This window comes from Zosterops lateralis (genome assembly GCF_965231275.1).
Source record: "Zosterops lateralis genome assembly, chromosome: 5".
NCBI classification, from domain to species: domain Eukaryota; kingdom Metazoa; phylum Chordata; class Aves; order Passeriformes; family Zosteropidae; genus Zosterops; species Zosterops lateralis.
In genome coordinates, this window is record NC_139766.1 from 19,058,859 (window position 1) to 19,075,590 (window position 16,732).

At 35.8% G+C, this 16,732-nt stretch overlaps 1 protein-coding gene across 1 annotated transcript in view; it reads left to right on the forward strand.

Annotated features, from left to right (window-relative positions):
• Positions 1–8,179, forward strand: part of TBC1D19 (TBC1 domain family member 19) — a 49,237-nt gene extending 41,058 nt beyond the window's left edge. The window contains exons 15-21 of the mRNA XM_083862404.1: positions 26–70; positions 1,270–1,302; positions 3,661–3,770; positions 4,980–5,071; positions 5,799–5,914; positions 6,743–6,813; positions 7,796–8,179. Of these exons, the coding sequence (XP_083718530.1) occupies positions 26–70; positions 1,270–1,302; positions 3,661–3,770; positions 4,980–5,071; positions 5,799–5,914; positions 6,743–6,813; positions 7,796–7,870 (542 nt within the window). The 3' untranslated portion in view covers positions 7,871–8,179. The remainder of the gene's footprint in view (positions 1–25; positions 71–1,269; positions 1,303–3,660; positions 3,771–4,979; positions 5,072–5,798; positions 5,915–6,742; positions 6,814–7,795) is intronic.
• The last annotated feature ends 8,553 nt before the right edge of the window (positions 8,180–16,732 follow it).

Below are 16,732 nucleotides of genomic sequence, written 5' to 3' on the forward strand. Positions count from 1 at the left end.
TTCTTTGTGGTTTGATGGTTCACAGGAAAACTTGGAATGGAAGAATATGCTGTTTTCTATCCTCCAAATGGTATGAATGATACTATTGCCTCCTCTAGTGGTAGTTTGGAAAGATTCTTTTCCTCAAGTACATGATATTTTATTTTTCTATTACAAGTTATGTTTTGCTGTTACTCTCTGAAATTCATTAATTTAAAGGAGCTGGATGGAAGCTACTCCAAACTCCCATTCAGCCTGATGTTAGTGGTCACAAACTTGTGAGCTTGTCTATGTCTGCGAAGGAAAAGGAAAACAACTTGTGATGCAGCAGCTTGTATTCAGTCCTGTATCAGCATTTAGAGGATTTGAATAGTAAATGCTGAAACTTTCTGACCTCCCAGCTTTTCACTACTTAACAAACCACACCCTAAAGTCTTTTCCTTTCAAAATGTGCATAGACACAACAGATCTATGTAGTTTTAATATCATGCTGTTGTTATAACTTCAGTTATTAGCATTGGTTTTTCCACTCTTACCTTGACCATTTCAATCCCTTATTGAATCCTTTCCCACCATTTGTATTTCAAGTTCAAGCTCTTTCCTCTTGCTTTCAAGGCCTTACGTCACCAATCTTAAATCTGTGTCTCTGGCCTTGTCTTTTATGTCTTCTGTATTTCAGTGGAGTCAGTTGCAGTACATACTTTTGTTTCTCTTTTTTCTGTGTTTGCCTCTGCAATTCTTGCAGCTTTGTAGCCATGAAGCACTGTTCTTCTGATCTTTTGCCAAAGCAGCCACCTCTTACCAGTCTTATATAAAATCTAGTGAATGGGACATAAGATCAGCTGGGAAGGAGGAGCGAGCTGTCATGCTACAACTGCCAAGTACTGTGAATGTTCCATCTGAGTACTACATGAATTACTAGAGGTCTTGGCCTCCTTCTTTTCCTATTCCATTCTTGTCAGAGTGTGACATTTATGGGTTGTCATTTATCTGAAATTAGGTTCTGATATCAGTAAAGCTTCTGTGTAACAACTTCACAGAAACTGAGCTTTACTTGGCTTTCTAGGAACTGTAGCTTTTGTTTAAGCTTGTAATTGGTTGTACTGACATAGGTGATACTGTACTTTTATGTATGTACAAGGTGGAGATCTATGCAGGTGCAATAACAAGGAAATACTTTATTCCTGATGTAGGTAGAATACAATTAGATAATGTAAGGGGGAATAATACTTTTTGCATGCATAAAGAGGATTATTAAAGAACAAAAAAAGGAATACTTTTGTTTTGCAGGTGTAATTCCTTTCCATGGCTTTTCTATGTATGGTAAGTGTGACTCTCCTAAGCTAAAACCTCAGGATTGCTTTTCCTTATTTTGTAGTTTAAAGCTGCATATACTTTTCTGCAACTTTTAAACTTGTGTATATGCTTTTATGGGTTTTTGTGTATGAAGATTGTTGAATATAATTTTTAAAATTTCAGGCTGTTTTATTTACTTACACTACAGCTTACTGTCATGTGAGAATTCCTTTTTCAAGAGCTAATAGCTGAGCTAAGCTATGCATCTTAATGTATATGAATAGAGGGATAAAGTTTACCAACAAAGTGCTCTTTCCTTGTGTTTCACTTCTGGGTAGACCCAGTTACCCATAAAAAAAGTTCTTAAAAACATGAATAATGTGAAAAGCCTGTTGCTCTCCACATTTACCTACAAGAGGTGTTAAGAGAGCATTACATAGTATAATGGTTGCTAATTTACTGCACAGAAGGAAGCACAAATATCAACAAGATTTTTAGGAAAAAAAGCAGAAAAATCTCCTTGGGTTATAGACGTATTACAGCTATTGCAGGCGTGAGATTAGATGTTTTGGCTTTTCAGTTTTTTCTTTTGGTTTATCAAAGGTGTTTGTAGCATCAGAGGGCAAGCAGATTGTAAGATTAGACATAAAATGCTATGTTTTGCTAATAATAAAGTTTAACGATCACACACCACCATAAAAATCATGGAATTGAAATATGAAATGCAAATTTAACCTGAGCAGGCAATCTAAAGTCTTTGGAGTAATGAGCACTTAAGTTACAAACTGCTCCTTAGGGACTCACTTAGAGGCGTTGACTTGTTCTGTGTGAACTCCTTTTCAAAATGTTTGGATTTGATCCTGCCCTTGAGAACAGTGTCTCCCAAACTTGGGTATGAGTTTTCCTCCCTCCCTCCATTCCTTGCTCTTTGCACAGAATATGCTGGCTCTGAGAAGGAGGAAGGGTGAAAAGCAAGGCAGCAGAAACATGGTAATGTAGCTGCAGGCTGTGGGTACATTGGCTGGGACCAGGCAGAGCATCCTCTGTATTCCATACTGTGTTGCTATGTGAAGGAAGTGTCTGGGTCCTTAGGAAAATCCTATACCCTTTTTCCTGTTTGCATGCATACACTGTCAGGGTGTCAGCTGTCAGAGGCTGATCTGTTACCCTCCTTGACTTTATGTACATGTGCACACTGACAAGTTTTCCACCTCCATCTTCAAGTATTAAAAACACGAACACCAGTAACACCCTTTGCTTTTTCTTATCCCTATGAAAATACATGTTTCTGTGAACATAACACCCTACCTTAGCACCTCACCTCTCATACACAGACACCATTTTTATTATTAAGCCACCTTCTGTGATATTTAGATGTGAAAATAAATTCACATGTGCATATATCCATGTATATATATAAAAATGTATGCATATCTGTGTGTGTATGTGTACATACATATGCAGATAAATATATCCATATCCCTAGCTTAGTGTAAATAAAATGGAGAAGGTGAATGTAGAGATGGAAACTATGAGTGTGTTAAAATGTAAGCTGTCAGCTAAAATGAATGCACTCGTAAAATGAATCAGTCAGCATGATGACTGGACAGATCAAAAGGCTGTTCACAAAAAGGTAAGACAACTGTGAGAATGCATTGGATGGACTTCCAGTCTCAAGGAATGATGGTTGTGTTTGAGCAGCACATACATATAACAGATTTATCAGTATACTAGACTTCTGTGAAACAAAGTTGCAGAGCTGCTGTTTTACAAATGTAATCAATTATAATTTTGAATCAGGTGTACTAGAAGACTTCTAAACAGTAAACAACCAAATGTCCATGGTTTACAGATTCTGTAAGAAATAAACATCTCTATGAGTTTGTCATACTTAGTGATGTTATTGCGGCAACCAAAAGCTGTTCTTTTAATGTTTTCATTTTCACAAATACCCATTTTCAAAGGGTCTTACAAACAGGGCATCAGTTTGGAGCTCATCACTGGCCCCATGGCACATGGAAATTACAAGCACTTGAATCAAATACTTGGACTATTTGCATTGCCTTACACCCCAGAGGGGTTCCTCTTACATCATGTTTCTTATGGTTCAGAAGCCAGCACCGTAGTAAGCAGGTTCTAATTGGTTTAGCTTCTTGAACTATGTGGGAATAATATCTAGAATGTATCATACTCTCTTTTTGACTTTTTATATTAAACAATAGACTGTGATTGAATACTTCTTTCTCAATAATTGGCTTAGTACTGTTCTTGTAAATCGTGGTACTATAAATTACTTGGTTTTTCCTCATACTTCATGCACTTAATCATTGAACTCTTCTAGTAGTTTACAGTGTTGAGTCAATTACACTTCTTTTATCCTTTCAGTTGCTCCACTTTGTTTTCTGTACCATGAACCTTCCAAATTGTATCAGATATTCCGTGAGATGTATGTGCGTTTTTTCTTCAGACTCCATTCCATCTCTTCTCATCCCTCTGTAAGTTCATTAGGAATTAAATCCACTCACTTGATATCCTGTTTGCTACAGAACAGTAATAATATACAGTAGCATGGTTTTCTATGTGATTGAAATGTATCCTTTTAAATATAATAAAATATTTCAGACAAGCTTGGGAAAATTATTAGGTAATTCCAGTCTGGATATTCTTGGTTTCTATGTCAATGTTAGTCTTTGCTATCATGTACCTTATTAAAATAGTAAGTTCTCATTTTATGAGGGTATGAATTTTTTTATAAGAGTTTATAAGTTTTTTTAATCTAATAGATGTCTCAGTTCAAAGAGTCACACAAATTCCGTTTCATTAAAGATATGTAATATCTAAAATACTGAAGGGTAAAGGGACTAAAATATATGTATAGAGATATTTTTTCAGTGATACCAAGTTAGTGTCTGTTTCTTTATCTGAAGTATCTTGGTATGACAGCACATGCTTTTTAGTACTACTGGATGAGTTTAAATACTTTGTCTGTTTGTGACCAGGATCAGTTGTCTTGAATGTACAAGAGTTGTAAAATTTGGATTGTCTTCTATTTGTGAAGAATAAAACAGGAAGTATTTCTTTTTTCCTTCAAAAAGTGCTGAAGAGCTATATTACTTTTTGAAAATATTTCCTGGTTAAAAGAAAATCCTTTCCTTGGTATACCATTTCAAGGCTATGTATTGTGCTTTCCATCTTCAATAGCAGAGAAAGGGGTCAAACAAGAGTTTATTCATTTCCATGGTAATTTTAGAAACAATCTTTAAAATGTGTTTATGTTTAACTATTTTTGTGGTTATCCCTGTTGCTGTTTGGTTTTATTTATCAGAGAGATACTTTTTCTCACATTCTTTATTTTTTAGTGTAATTGAGGTCTGTTTCATCAAAGTGGAAATGTTTCAAGTAGGTTACACTATAATAACCCATTAAATACTTCAACCCTGACATCCAAACACCATAAGTAACTCAAACTTGAAAGGGACTATCATGTATGTATGTTGCTCATACATACACAGAATTGTAGGAACAAGGTTAGTGACTGAAGGTATTAGAATTGCTTGTGCCTTTCTCACTTGAGTTGATTATTATAGCATTAATAGTGTTTTGTTGCTTGAATTAAAAATTCGTGCACACTTACATGCTGATAGCATTTTCTCAGATTTGACAGGATGAGTGTTAGTATTCATGATATGATCTTGTTTCTTTAGGGCATTGTATCACTGTGTTTGCTTTTTGAGACTCTTCTACAAACCCACCTGCCCCAGCTCTTCTATCACCTCCGAGAAATTGGAGCTCAGCCGTAAGTACTTCTTTCTGACTTGTTACAAGTGTTGCACCTTGATTGCTCTGAAAATGCTGTTCTGCAGTATTTTAATATCTGTGGGAAATTACACAAAAGTATAACCATCAGTGTGCCATTTTTCCTTGAGAGTCAGATGGAGTTCTTTGTCTAACCTGTGTATCTGTGCTTTGTGCATTTCTTCTGTATGCTCTGTGAAAGAGAATTGCTATGTGAGAAATGATCTGTGCTACATTATTCAGCTGAGTTTCAGTAATTAATTTTGGATCTGATGGAACTAAGTGATGTATTTCCTAGGGGACAGAAGACACAGAAATGTGTTAGTTGCAGCAGAAGGTACTGGAAGAGGCAAGACAGCAAGAGTCGTTCAATAGTGAACTCATGGTGCCAGGCACAACAGAACCTTTTTGTCTTAATTGGTATCTTAATAGCATAATAGCAGAAAGGATGAAACATTGAGGGTGATAATAGCTGAGGATCACTCTAATGTGATTGTTTGATCAGAATGATAATGAGAATGATATTAGTACTTTATCAAATGAGATGCTAAATAGTTTTATGATGGCTTTTGTAAATTAAAATATCAATTATTACTGCAGCAAGAGAAAATACTTATTCATCCCGAAAGAGAAATGCAGAAGGATAATGAAATATTTTCAATTTATAGACAATCTGATCATTATGGGAAGCAGAAATATAATAACGGTTGTTTGTCACTTGATTGCAGGCTACGAATCTCATTTAAATGGATGGTACGAGCATTTTCTGGTTATTTAGCTACGGACCAGCTCTTGCTTCTGTGGGACAGAATCCTGGGATACAATTCTCTAGAAATTCTTGCTGGTAATAGAATTATTTTTACAAAATGTGTGAAGCCTGTGTGAATGTAAGGCAAATACTTGTTAGCTTCGATGTATTTTGTGATGAGAAGAAAATAGTTGCTCTTTGAATGCAGACAGCAGGTTATATACACGTCAAAGTGTATATCATCTAGAAAAATGGAATTGCATGAGTACTGCATTTTAATAAAAAATATGTCAGAGAATTTTTTTATGGCAATACTCAAAAAATGCTGAGTGCTCTCTGAACAGAACATAGGATGTTCTCCCAGCTTCAGTGGTAAATGAATTTGTCACCTTTCGCAAAATACAAGATTCATGTTATTTGTGGCAACTACCTCTACAGTACTTAAAACAATTGAGAGTCCTCCTGATTTTGCTGGATTTCTTCCTTTGAAGTGGCATCTTTTGAGACACTTTTGTAAGTGTCTTAAGTTTTTAAAGTTTTGTTAGCTAAATAATGTCCTCATATTTAGGAAGGTTTAAGATGGAGATTTTAAAGAAAACCTGTGTCCTCAGTTGAGTCAATTTTTAAATACAAAATAGGTGAGTAGAAGAGAAAAGGTTTTGGTTCCATTTCTATATATGTAAGACAGCTTGTCCCTTCTAATTAAAAGCTAGTCATCTTCAACCTCAGACTTTCCTGAAAGAATGTTGTGTTTTTCCTGTCTGTTTGAAAGAGCAGTCAAAGAAACTCAAAACACCCACCTGTTGTAAATTATACTTCATAATCAAAAAATTAAACTAAGTGAAAATTGGTATTTTATATCAAGATTAATTCTAACCACTACTTATCAGGTGAGAAACGTAAATATTGGACATTTTCTTTCAGTCCTGGCAGCTGCTGTGTTTGCTTTCCGAGCAGTCAACCTGATGGAGGTGACATCACTGGCTGCAGCTGAAGTAAGGATAAGTTTCTTTTAGAGGAGATTGAAATAGTTTCTGATGCTTTGCCAATAAGAGTAACTTAAGCTTCACATGGCACATGGTGCATAGTGCAAATCTTTCTGTCTAAATTCTTACCTTAGATAAAAAATAAGGAAATTGTGAACATGCAGTACATAATGCTGCTTTTCTGGAGTAAAAGAAATAAAGCATATTTGCTATAAACATGGAGTGTTCTAAAATTATTTTGTACTGTTAAGTTTTTTTTAATATATAATCTGTGTTAGTGGGATATATTGTTTTTGAAATATTGCAGAGGTTTGTATCCTTTTCCTCAGTACATTTTAGTTGCTTCTGTTCTACAAATGACAAAAATTTTACAAGATTACTTTTTCAATGTGAATATGAAATTTCATTGTGCGTACTGCCATAGGAAATAAAGAAAATGAAGTTATTAGCATGAAGATTATTATTGTTTATGTCTAGTAACCTATTTTTTTCTTCTTTTTTTTTTTAAGTACAGTGATCAATTTTTTCCAATCTTTGAGTTTGTGATCACTTTTTTTTGCTTTTTTAAACACATACTTTCATGAGAAGACATTGATTATTTGAGGCATTACATTGGATTTACTTCACAAGTAGTAGCCAAGCCACAGGATAAGGATTCTTAATTCCCAATTATTTTTAGAAGCAAGTTGAAATGCTAGACTCCTTATTCACCCATGATGCCGGGTATATTTGAAGTAAGGCTAAAGGCTAAAATAAAGTTACTTGGGTACTATACATTGGGTAAATGTGTTTTTTCTTTCAAATGTTAGAATGAAAAATTATGCAATACGGTACTAACATAAACCAGAATAATTTGTTTCTAGCCATGTCCAAGTCTGATTATTGGCAGTATTTTAGTCAGTATTTGACTCTTTTCCTGACTTCTTAACTTCCTTTAAGGAAATTTGATTCAAATGTCAAGTTTAACAAGCCTTTTTGATTTTCATCCTAGGCTGTACTTGCTGACCTTTCAACCCTCAAAGTTATGCCTCTTCTTCAAATCTTCTTGTTTGCTACTGTCACTTGATCTGCTTCAACAATACTGGTACCACATTCCAGTCTTTCTGGAGAAGCTAAGCATCAACTATGCAATGTCTGCATAAAGCCAAAATTAAACTCCATGTATAAAATCAATTTAGAAATAATTACCTTAATATTTTCTAACAGGAAAAAATAACTTTGCACACAATTGTGTGAAGTGCATGCTAATTAATTTCACTGTAAAAGCAATGGTTATTACTTGTACATTGAGAATGACTACTTGTGCAAGTAAATAATATGAATCACTGTTTAAAATGCATGTAATATTAAATTAAATAAAGTAAATGTAATTCGTGATCTGAGTTCTGTGATGTTGTTGTCAGAGTTGTAAAAGTTTTTACTCTTTTAATATGAAATTACTTTTTAAGGCTCACAGCTTAGAGGATATCATCTCCAATACTGTCAAGTGAGACAATAGACACTTCTACTTGGAAATTTTTTTCCTTGTTTTCTAAGGAGAATATGGGATTATACATCAATTTTGCTATCCCTATCTTATTTATTCTTTTCACAGAAATTTTCTCCATGTTCTTTCTCATGTTAACTGCTCCTGTTTATTCTTTCCATACACAGAGATGTAGTCACGCATTCCCCATTCATCTTTGGTTAGGTACAGAGCTATCTCAGGAGTTGCTCTCAGGAACTCCTCTCTGGAGTCCCATCAAAGGCATACACTCTTTTCCCCTGAAGAGAAGGAGAGCATAAAGCATAGAACTTGTTAGAGGTGGTCTTTGAATAAGACAAAATACTACCCTGAGAACAATGCCAAGAGTTGGTTGCTGTGCCCCACATGCTCTCTGGGAGAGCAGTGCTACGCCTTTGACACTTTTCCAGCCTCTGTGATTCAACAGCTCAGGCTTCAGTGAAGAGCCCTGCTCATATCAATGTGTGATGGATTGTCACTGCAGTCAGGGTGGCATCATCTGTTAGCTGTCATACCTTTTTTTGAGGTCCTTCTCACAAAATTTGCTTGATTTGTTTAATACCAAAGTTGGAATCAATAATCTGATTTGATTGAGTGTATTTTAACCTGAAAAAGGCTCTAAGTCGAAATATCATAATGGGTTATATAATCACTGCATTTGCAATAGTACTTTTGTCTTTGCCTAGTTTATGAACATGTACATGCTTATGTACATTTAGTTGTCATTATTTGCCATACTGACTGTAAATCCATGAAACATGAATCCTTCATGCTTTGTTTAAAATTTGACAGCTGATCTAAGCTGTAGTCTGAGGTAGGGGTATGAACTGTATGTCTGCAAATCTTGTTGTCTCTGTCAGGATAATGTAGTAGAAACTTACTGAACCAGTAAATTTATAAGGCTAATTTTAAAAAAGGTAAAGTTGTGGACTCAGTGGTATCACTTCCTATATAAAGAACCAAACTGCTTAGTGGATATAATGTGAGAATATTTGGGGAAATTTTGCTCTACATAACAAAGACAGTTGATGTTTTCCTTAATATTTGCAAGAAGTTGTAAAAAGATGTGACTTTATCTTTTACAGCTTTTATCTTTTACAGCAAGTATTACCCTGTTTTATATATGGGGAATGAAGGCAGAGAAAGATTTTGAGTGATTTGCTAAAGATTAAAGAGTAAATTCCTAAAGGAGGTGAGCAGTCTGTCCTCTCTTGAATTTCTGTTTGCATTTCTGGATACTCATTTTGTGTATAAACCACAAGGTTTTATTTCCTCTTCAGAACAACACATAAAATACATCTACCTCTAAAAATGCAGCATTTTGCAGTTTTTAAAATTCATAAATTGGGTAGCAGTTTAGAACTTTTAATGTTACAAAGCAGTCACAAGGATTGTGGCTCAGTAAGGTCATTACAAGGTTACCAGGGTGTTTTAAAGAATTAAAAATATTTACTAAATAGCATGGGAGATTCCCTACAGGCCTGCTGACCCTCTAATTCCCTTTGCTTTGTGCTAGTACATGGTGCAGAATCTGAACAGTACCTTAACCTTTTCCAGATTAGGATTTTTGAGCAGTATCTTCTCTTCTTTTTCATTTACAATAGATTTGGAAATGCTGTAAGTAGACAGAGATAGAGACTGTCGGATTCTTGTTTGAACAAGCAGTTCCACAACTAACAGAATATGGTGTGTTTTTATCTCCCATCTCCCTTGCATCCCCTCCATCTTCCCCACTGGGGCACTCAGACTCTTCCTGACCTGCCCCAGTGTCTCTCCTGATGACTGGACGGGGGAACCTTGTGCTCTGGAGCTCATGAAGGTCCCCACACAGCTTCTTGTGTACAGGAATACTGAGCATAAGTGCTCTAAAATGAGACTAAGATAAGATTAAAAAATGAGCTAGATCCTCACCTTAAGCTTCAACTATACTGTTAGATTTTTTATATATTTTTAAAAATCTAATTTAAAATGTTGCTTTCCTGTTCCCCTCAGTTAGTCATTTAATTCCAGCAAAATACTCTGTTTCCGATTCTGGCTGATACTTGTAGTTTTAATCTACTTTGCTTAAATAAATACTAATTTAATTTTTTTTTTTTAATATTAAAATGACTGGTTTCTCTCTTGCAGCTAGGTTTCTCTCTTTCTCTTCTAGGTAGTATCAATTATTTAATTTTTAATTCTTTACCTTTAGAGATCAGTTCAAACTTCTTGGCATCTGTAGTCTGTCATTTGACTTCCAAATCCCTAAAACTCCTTTTTCATTTTTGATGTTTTAAGTAATGGCCAGATGTGACTGTAGAATCATATATAACTTGATAATTACATTGGTTCAAACAGGCTTAGCTTAATGTCCAATGGCTCGATTTAGTCAAGTTGTTTTGGTCTGTTCCTCCCTATCTGAAATCAATATAAACAGACATTTCAGTACAAGAACCAGTTGTCTTCATATTTATAGATAATGATCAAATTTTTTGCTGCTTACCTTAGGATTCTGGCTACGGTCTGTCAAGGGTTTCTTGTAATGTCAAGTGGACTGTTGTAAAAATGCAAAAGTAAATAAGCTTGTCTAAAAATGTACCCAAGTTATCTTCCTTCAGTACTTCCAAAAATATATTGAAGCTCAAATCTTGATGGCAGGGTCATGGAACAACTTAATAGCTAGAAGAGTTTATAATTTTTAGTGGATTTTTTTTGTCATAGTAACAAATTTTATTATGAGAAATGATGAGAGTATAAAGACTCTAAAACAGTTAGGTATCCCAGTAAAGGGAAAGGCTGCAAGGAGTCTCCAGTCTAAGACACATTTCTACTCGTTGCCAGAAAACAGGGGGAGGAAAAAAAAAAAAAAAAAAAAAAAAAAAAAAAAAAAAAAAAAAGCTGAAGCTTGCACATATTTCACTATCTGCTAATGAATTTTGTAAAATGCTTCTAACAAGACTGAAGAGATCTGAAGGGATTCCTTGAAACAGAATTGCTGTATAAATATCAATTTGGGGAAAGCAATACAGTGAGCTGTTAATTAACAGTAAAATAAGCATTTTATAAAAGATACTGAAAGGCATTGCAAAAATTAAAGGCTGTATTGTCAATGAGGAAGGGGAAGAGCCTTTCAATATATTGTAACAAATCAGTAAAATATGCTGTCCAGTATTTTATGTGAGGAAATGGGGCAGGGAGGGGACGGATGCAGCTGAGGCAGTGGGAGCTGCCGGGCGCTTCCTTTTCCCTCTTTTCCTCCCGGCCGTTTGTGTTCCTCCTGGCAGCTTGCGTGTGCTGGACCGGTGGCTTCCATCCCCAGAGCCCACACCGAAGGAGCAATTAGCTGAAGCACGTATTTGTGTTGCCCAGCCAGCTCCAGCGGGTTTCCTCCAGCCCCAGGAAACTCATCTGCTGGGCAGGGAGCACAGCAGGGCCAGGGCTGAGGTGGGGCCCCTGGGAATGGCGGGCACAGGAGCATTAGCCAGCCTTCCCCTTGGACTGAGCACCACCGGCAGGAGAAACAACCCCTGTCGTTTAATAATTTAATTATTATTTAATTTTTAATTTAATAGTTCTCCTCCTCAGTAGCCATAGGAATGATACTGGATACTTGTGGGTACTTTCAGAAGAAGTGCTGAAGGACAACTCCAGCACTTGGGCTTCAGGATTTATTTACAGCTTTAGGAATCAGTACAAAAGGCAAAAAGAGCCCTTCTGCAGGCTTTAGGCTTTTAGCACAAGGTCACACATGTAGTGAGGGGCTGCACATCTGTGAGCTGAACCACTTATTGCAGCTAATAAACATGGAATAATCTGAAATCTTTAGAACCCAGAGATTGTGTGCTGCTATTTGAAATCACAGAAAGACTTTTTTTCCTGTACACTTTATGCTCAGCATTTTCAGTACCTTAACAAAATTGTTAATGCAGGGGAGATCATTTTGATCCAGCAGTGTGGCAATTGTGCTCTGCTTTAAAACAGTGTTAAAATGTCTCAGCTCAGTATTTTTTTAATTAGTCAATTAGTAGTATACCTACCAAATTATGGCATTACTGGCCAATTATGCTATGGAGAAGCATCTTGGGATACTTCTCTTTTCTGCAGAGGACACAGTGCAGCACAAGTCAGCAGTTACTAATGGGGACAGAATGAGTCTGTGGTTAGGACAAGATGTTTGTCTTGGGTTCATCACCATGCTTTGTAGACTGCAACACATAAACAGTGGTGCTGCCATCTGACTGTGCTAAACGCTAACCGGGGATCAGCCTTAAAATTAATACAAAGGGAGAAATACTGCTTTCTTGGCAATTTTTTGTTTTGAGTCTTTGTTTAAGCCCAGGGAGATTCACCTGATTCTTGTCTTGTGAGACATTGCTGGTTACAGGAAGTGAACTTGAGGTTCTCTGAAGAAAGTTGCAGAGGGGCCCCCATGTACCCACATTTCAAAATCAGCATGTTGTAGATGTTGGACTACTAATACGTGCAAAAAATTATCTCTAGAGAATTGGCTTTATGGAGGACCACAGTGCTTTGCCAAATGACATTGTGTTTGGCTGAACAGTTTGAACAAATAGTTTCTTTTGGAATTATGACCAAAATAAATGGAATATTTAACAAAAGAGTTAAAGACACAGTTTGTGGAAGACAAAGCATGTGACCATTTTCTGTGCTTTGCTTTAAACAAAAAAGTCTGTATCATGTTGCTAAGAGACAAGTTGGAATCTGATAGTCAATAGCAAAATATTATGTTTTATTCACATAACACGTTTTAGTAGGTATCTGATTGTTCATTTTATTCAAGAATCATGTTCTCTGAGTGTTACACTCCATGGGTTTTTTTTTCTGAAATGCTCTATTTAGGATAGTTATACCCTAACAAGTCTAATTATAAATAGTAAATCAGTGGAAAATATGTTATAAAAAGCAATAATATTTAATTTTCTATGTGTTCAGTACTATTTCTTATCTAAATCTTTTTGATAATAAGTCTAGTGTCACAACATTTTCCCTTTTCTCCCTTTTTTTCCAAGTGCATCTGGGTTACAAAAACAAGCATTTATTTGAAGCCCAATTGTGGTTCGTTAATGTTAACATCAAGTTCTAACTGGAAAACTGGCATAGTTACAGCTTGTGAAGGAAGTTCCAGTTGCTAGCAGCACTCACATTACTGGTGAAGTTCTCTCCATCATTTCTGACCTTAAGACATAATTAGATGTTTCATTTTAGTTTGTAATACATTCTAACCATGCCTAGTTTCTGAAGGCATTACAGCTAACTGATAGACATGGGAAAGGGATGTTAGGAGTATAAATACCCCTCATTTCCATTAACACAGAGGCAGGAGAGCCCATCTATCACCTCTGCCTCATGCAATACACTTCCACTGTGGGGAAAGCAATCCTTGAAAGAAGGGGTAAAGGTGGGGAAAAAGGTGTTCAAATTTCTTCAGACTGTGACCTCTGCAACGCAAAAAGTGATTATTTGCTATTTGTATTTTTAACAAAGTACACTTTCTTCTACTGATTTTATGTTGCATCTTTATTCAAAGAATTTTTTTTTAATTTTAAAAGCTGTATTAAGATTTCAGTGAGGATTATGCATTTAAGCTTTTTATTTCCTCCATAATTTAATATATTTTAAATTTTCACTAGCACACTTAATTTCACTGTGAGTTTTCAGGCTGTGAGATCAGTTAGATCTAAAAAGGGAAGTTTGATAGCATTTAAGAAGTACACCACTCATTCTTTTCAGCTTAAAGCTCACAGGACAAGGCAACCACCCTACCTTAAGGAACAGCAGCACCCAGTGCCATAGTTTGTGCTTTACTGCAGTCTCTCTCCAGTAACTCTCTATAGGTGTCACATCTGCCTCAAGCCTTTATAGTTCAGGAGCTGTTAGCAACATACAAGGTGACCTGTAAGGTCCCTGCCAACCCAACCCATCCTGTGATTCTATGAACCTTATTTTTTGGATCATGTAGGTAACAGTTTCTTGAGCTAGTCTCCTTTTACAGATTACAGAGATATCAAGATTGTGTAGAAGAGACTTGCTCTGGAGTGATATTGAAACTTTCCAGACACTGATTCCAGGGAAGAGGAACACTGCTGGTTTTAGCACAGATAATCCCACTGGGAGCACATCTTAGCAACCAAATACTCTTCTGAGTCTCTCTTTAGTCATTTTAGTTCTGAAGATATTCTCTGAAATTACTGCAGCATAAACATCAAAGACGCCAAAACATTAGGAAAAGCTTACCCATTGCTATGGGATGTGCATTCCAACTCCTTCATTCAGTGAGCAGTTTCCTTTATGGTTGTTTTCTAGTTATATCAGTAAGGCCTAAAAGCTATTTTGGTTCCTGTATTCCAAGAACATGAAATAAAGAAAGGCATCAGGGCACTGTTAGTTGGTAATTTCTTAATGGATAAGAGACAGAAGATATTCATGTTCTTTTTCCTGAAAGTTGATTTGCCTCTCCTCTCCATGTTTGAAAAGCTTCAGATCTTAGATGCTTATTTTAGTAAGAAATGAAAATCCTGAAGTTCCCATTACTCTCTATTGATTATAAAGGAGTTAAGAGTTGACTGTCTGATTTAGACATTGAATTGAGCCCTTCCCTGCATTTCCTATTAACTACTATGAACAGTTTAGAAAGAACTGCTCAAATTCACTAAGCAGAAGATAAAAAATATGACCTGTTCTATACAAGTCATATCAGAAAGCTGAAGAACTTCATTGAATACAGAACCTATTTGTCTCTCCCTAACCGAAACTGTTGCCATTTCATAATGGGCAGATAAAGGAATAAAAAAAGAGTCCAGATCCAAGGAAGATCATGAAAGCTTGTTCAACTCCAATGCTCAAGGAAGCTTAGCACATTGCACACAATCTTGAAAGTACCCCAACCTGCAAAGCAAGCAGGAACAAAAACGAACTTTATGTGTACTCTTTCTGAAAATATAAGCAATAGATGAAATATTACTCTTAAAAAAAAAAAAAAAAGTGAGAAATACAGCTGTTTGTACCAAGTCATAACACCAAATGCCCAATGTTGTGTCCTGAGAATAGGAAAATTATCTGTATCTGATGACCTTGTAATTGAAGATGCAGTCTCCGATGCTTTGTCTCTATTACCCAACTCAAAATGTATCAAAATTGAGGCAAAGAAAAAAAAAATCTGTTATTTGATTTTCTCAGCAGTGGTTTCCATATGTCCTTCAACTTTCTGGATAATTTGAGATTAGCTTTCTCTGTTTCTGCAGAATGATCTTATTTATTAAAGTCTGTGTCACTCACAATACCTGGCAGTGCAATGCCACAGATCTAGAGCTCCTGTTTACAGGATGTGCAACTTGCCTGCAGAAATTCCAGGAAACAGTCTGCTTGCTGTGACCTCAGAGCAGCCATTTCAATTTACCACAAACCATCTGACAATAGAATTGTATTTACATGGTACACATGTTCACTAGGATTTTATTACTCTCTGTTAGTCACAGATCATGAGAGTATAATCTCCTACTCACCAGAGTTCTGACCTCTGATTGAGTGATTGCTCATTCCAGTTTTCAATCAACAGCTTCTAAAATGATCAAAACCACGCTTGAAGTAAAAGCTTTGCCACTTTCTTCTTGCTTCTTCAGAAGGTCATAAATAGTCTTTGTTCTTATCCCAAATATTGTCTTAAAGGGACAAATGATTTCCATTGTAAATAATTAATCTGGCAGCATTTTTCTGACCATGCTCATTTAGGTAAGGAACAACTCTATGTATTATAAACTAAGCCTTTATTTAGACAAAAAAAAATTAAAATAAAAAATATATATTCTGAACTCACATTAAAAAAAATATTCTGAAAGTTACTACTCACATTATTTGTAGTGCAACAGTTACTTTATATACACACCGTAGACACACAGATTATAGAGAAAATTAAAGCTGATTCCCGGAATGCCTCTACCAGACTGAACAAGCAGACTCCATCCTGACAGTTCTTGTTATATGTGAGTAGGAACTATTTTCTCTGATCAAAAACATACACAAACATGTCCCAGAAGGCATTCTTCAATACTTCCTGCACTCACGAGAATGTGTTAAATGACTCTGTTCAAATGATTTTTTTTTTTTAATTGTGATTTTTATTCTGAATTTTTTTCACACAGTTGATCACTATGCTTGTTATAAGATAAAAAGTAGTAACGTGCAGTAGTGACTTTCATCACCTCCTTCCTGATTGTGATTTCCTTGTTTCCTGTCTAGCAGGAAGGGAGGGATTAAGACACAAAGCACTGACTGTCTCTGCTTAGGTAATGGCAGATTTAGAGATTTGTTGAGATTCAGGGAAAGTGAAAGAAATAGTATGTATATACTGGGATCTTTTTTTTTTTTCATTTGGTGGTAAAATGCTCTGTTCTGCATTCCCTCTAAGATAGCCTTTTTTGGTGATTC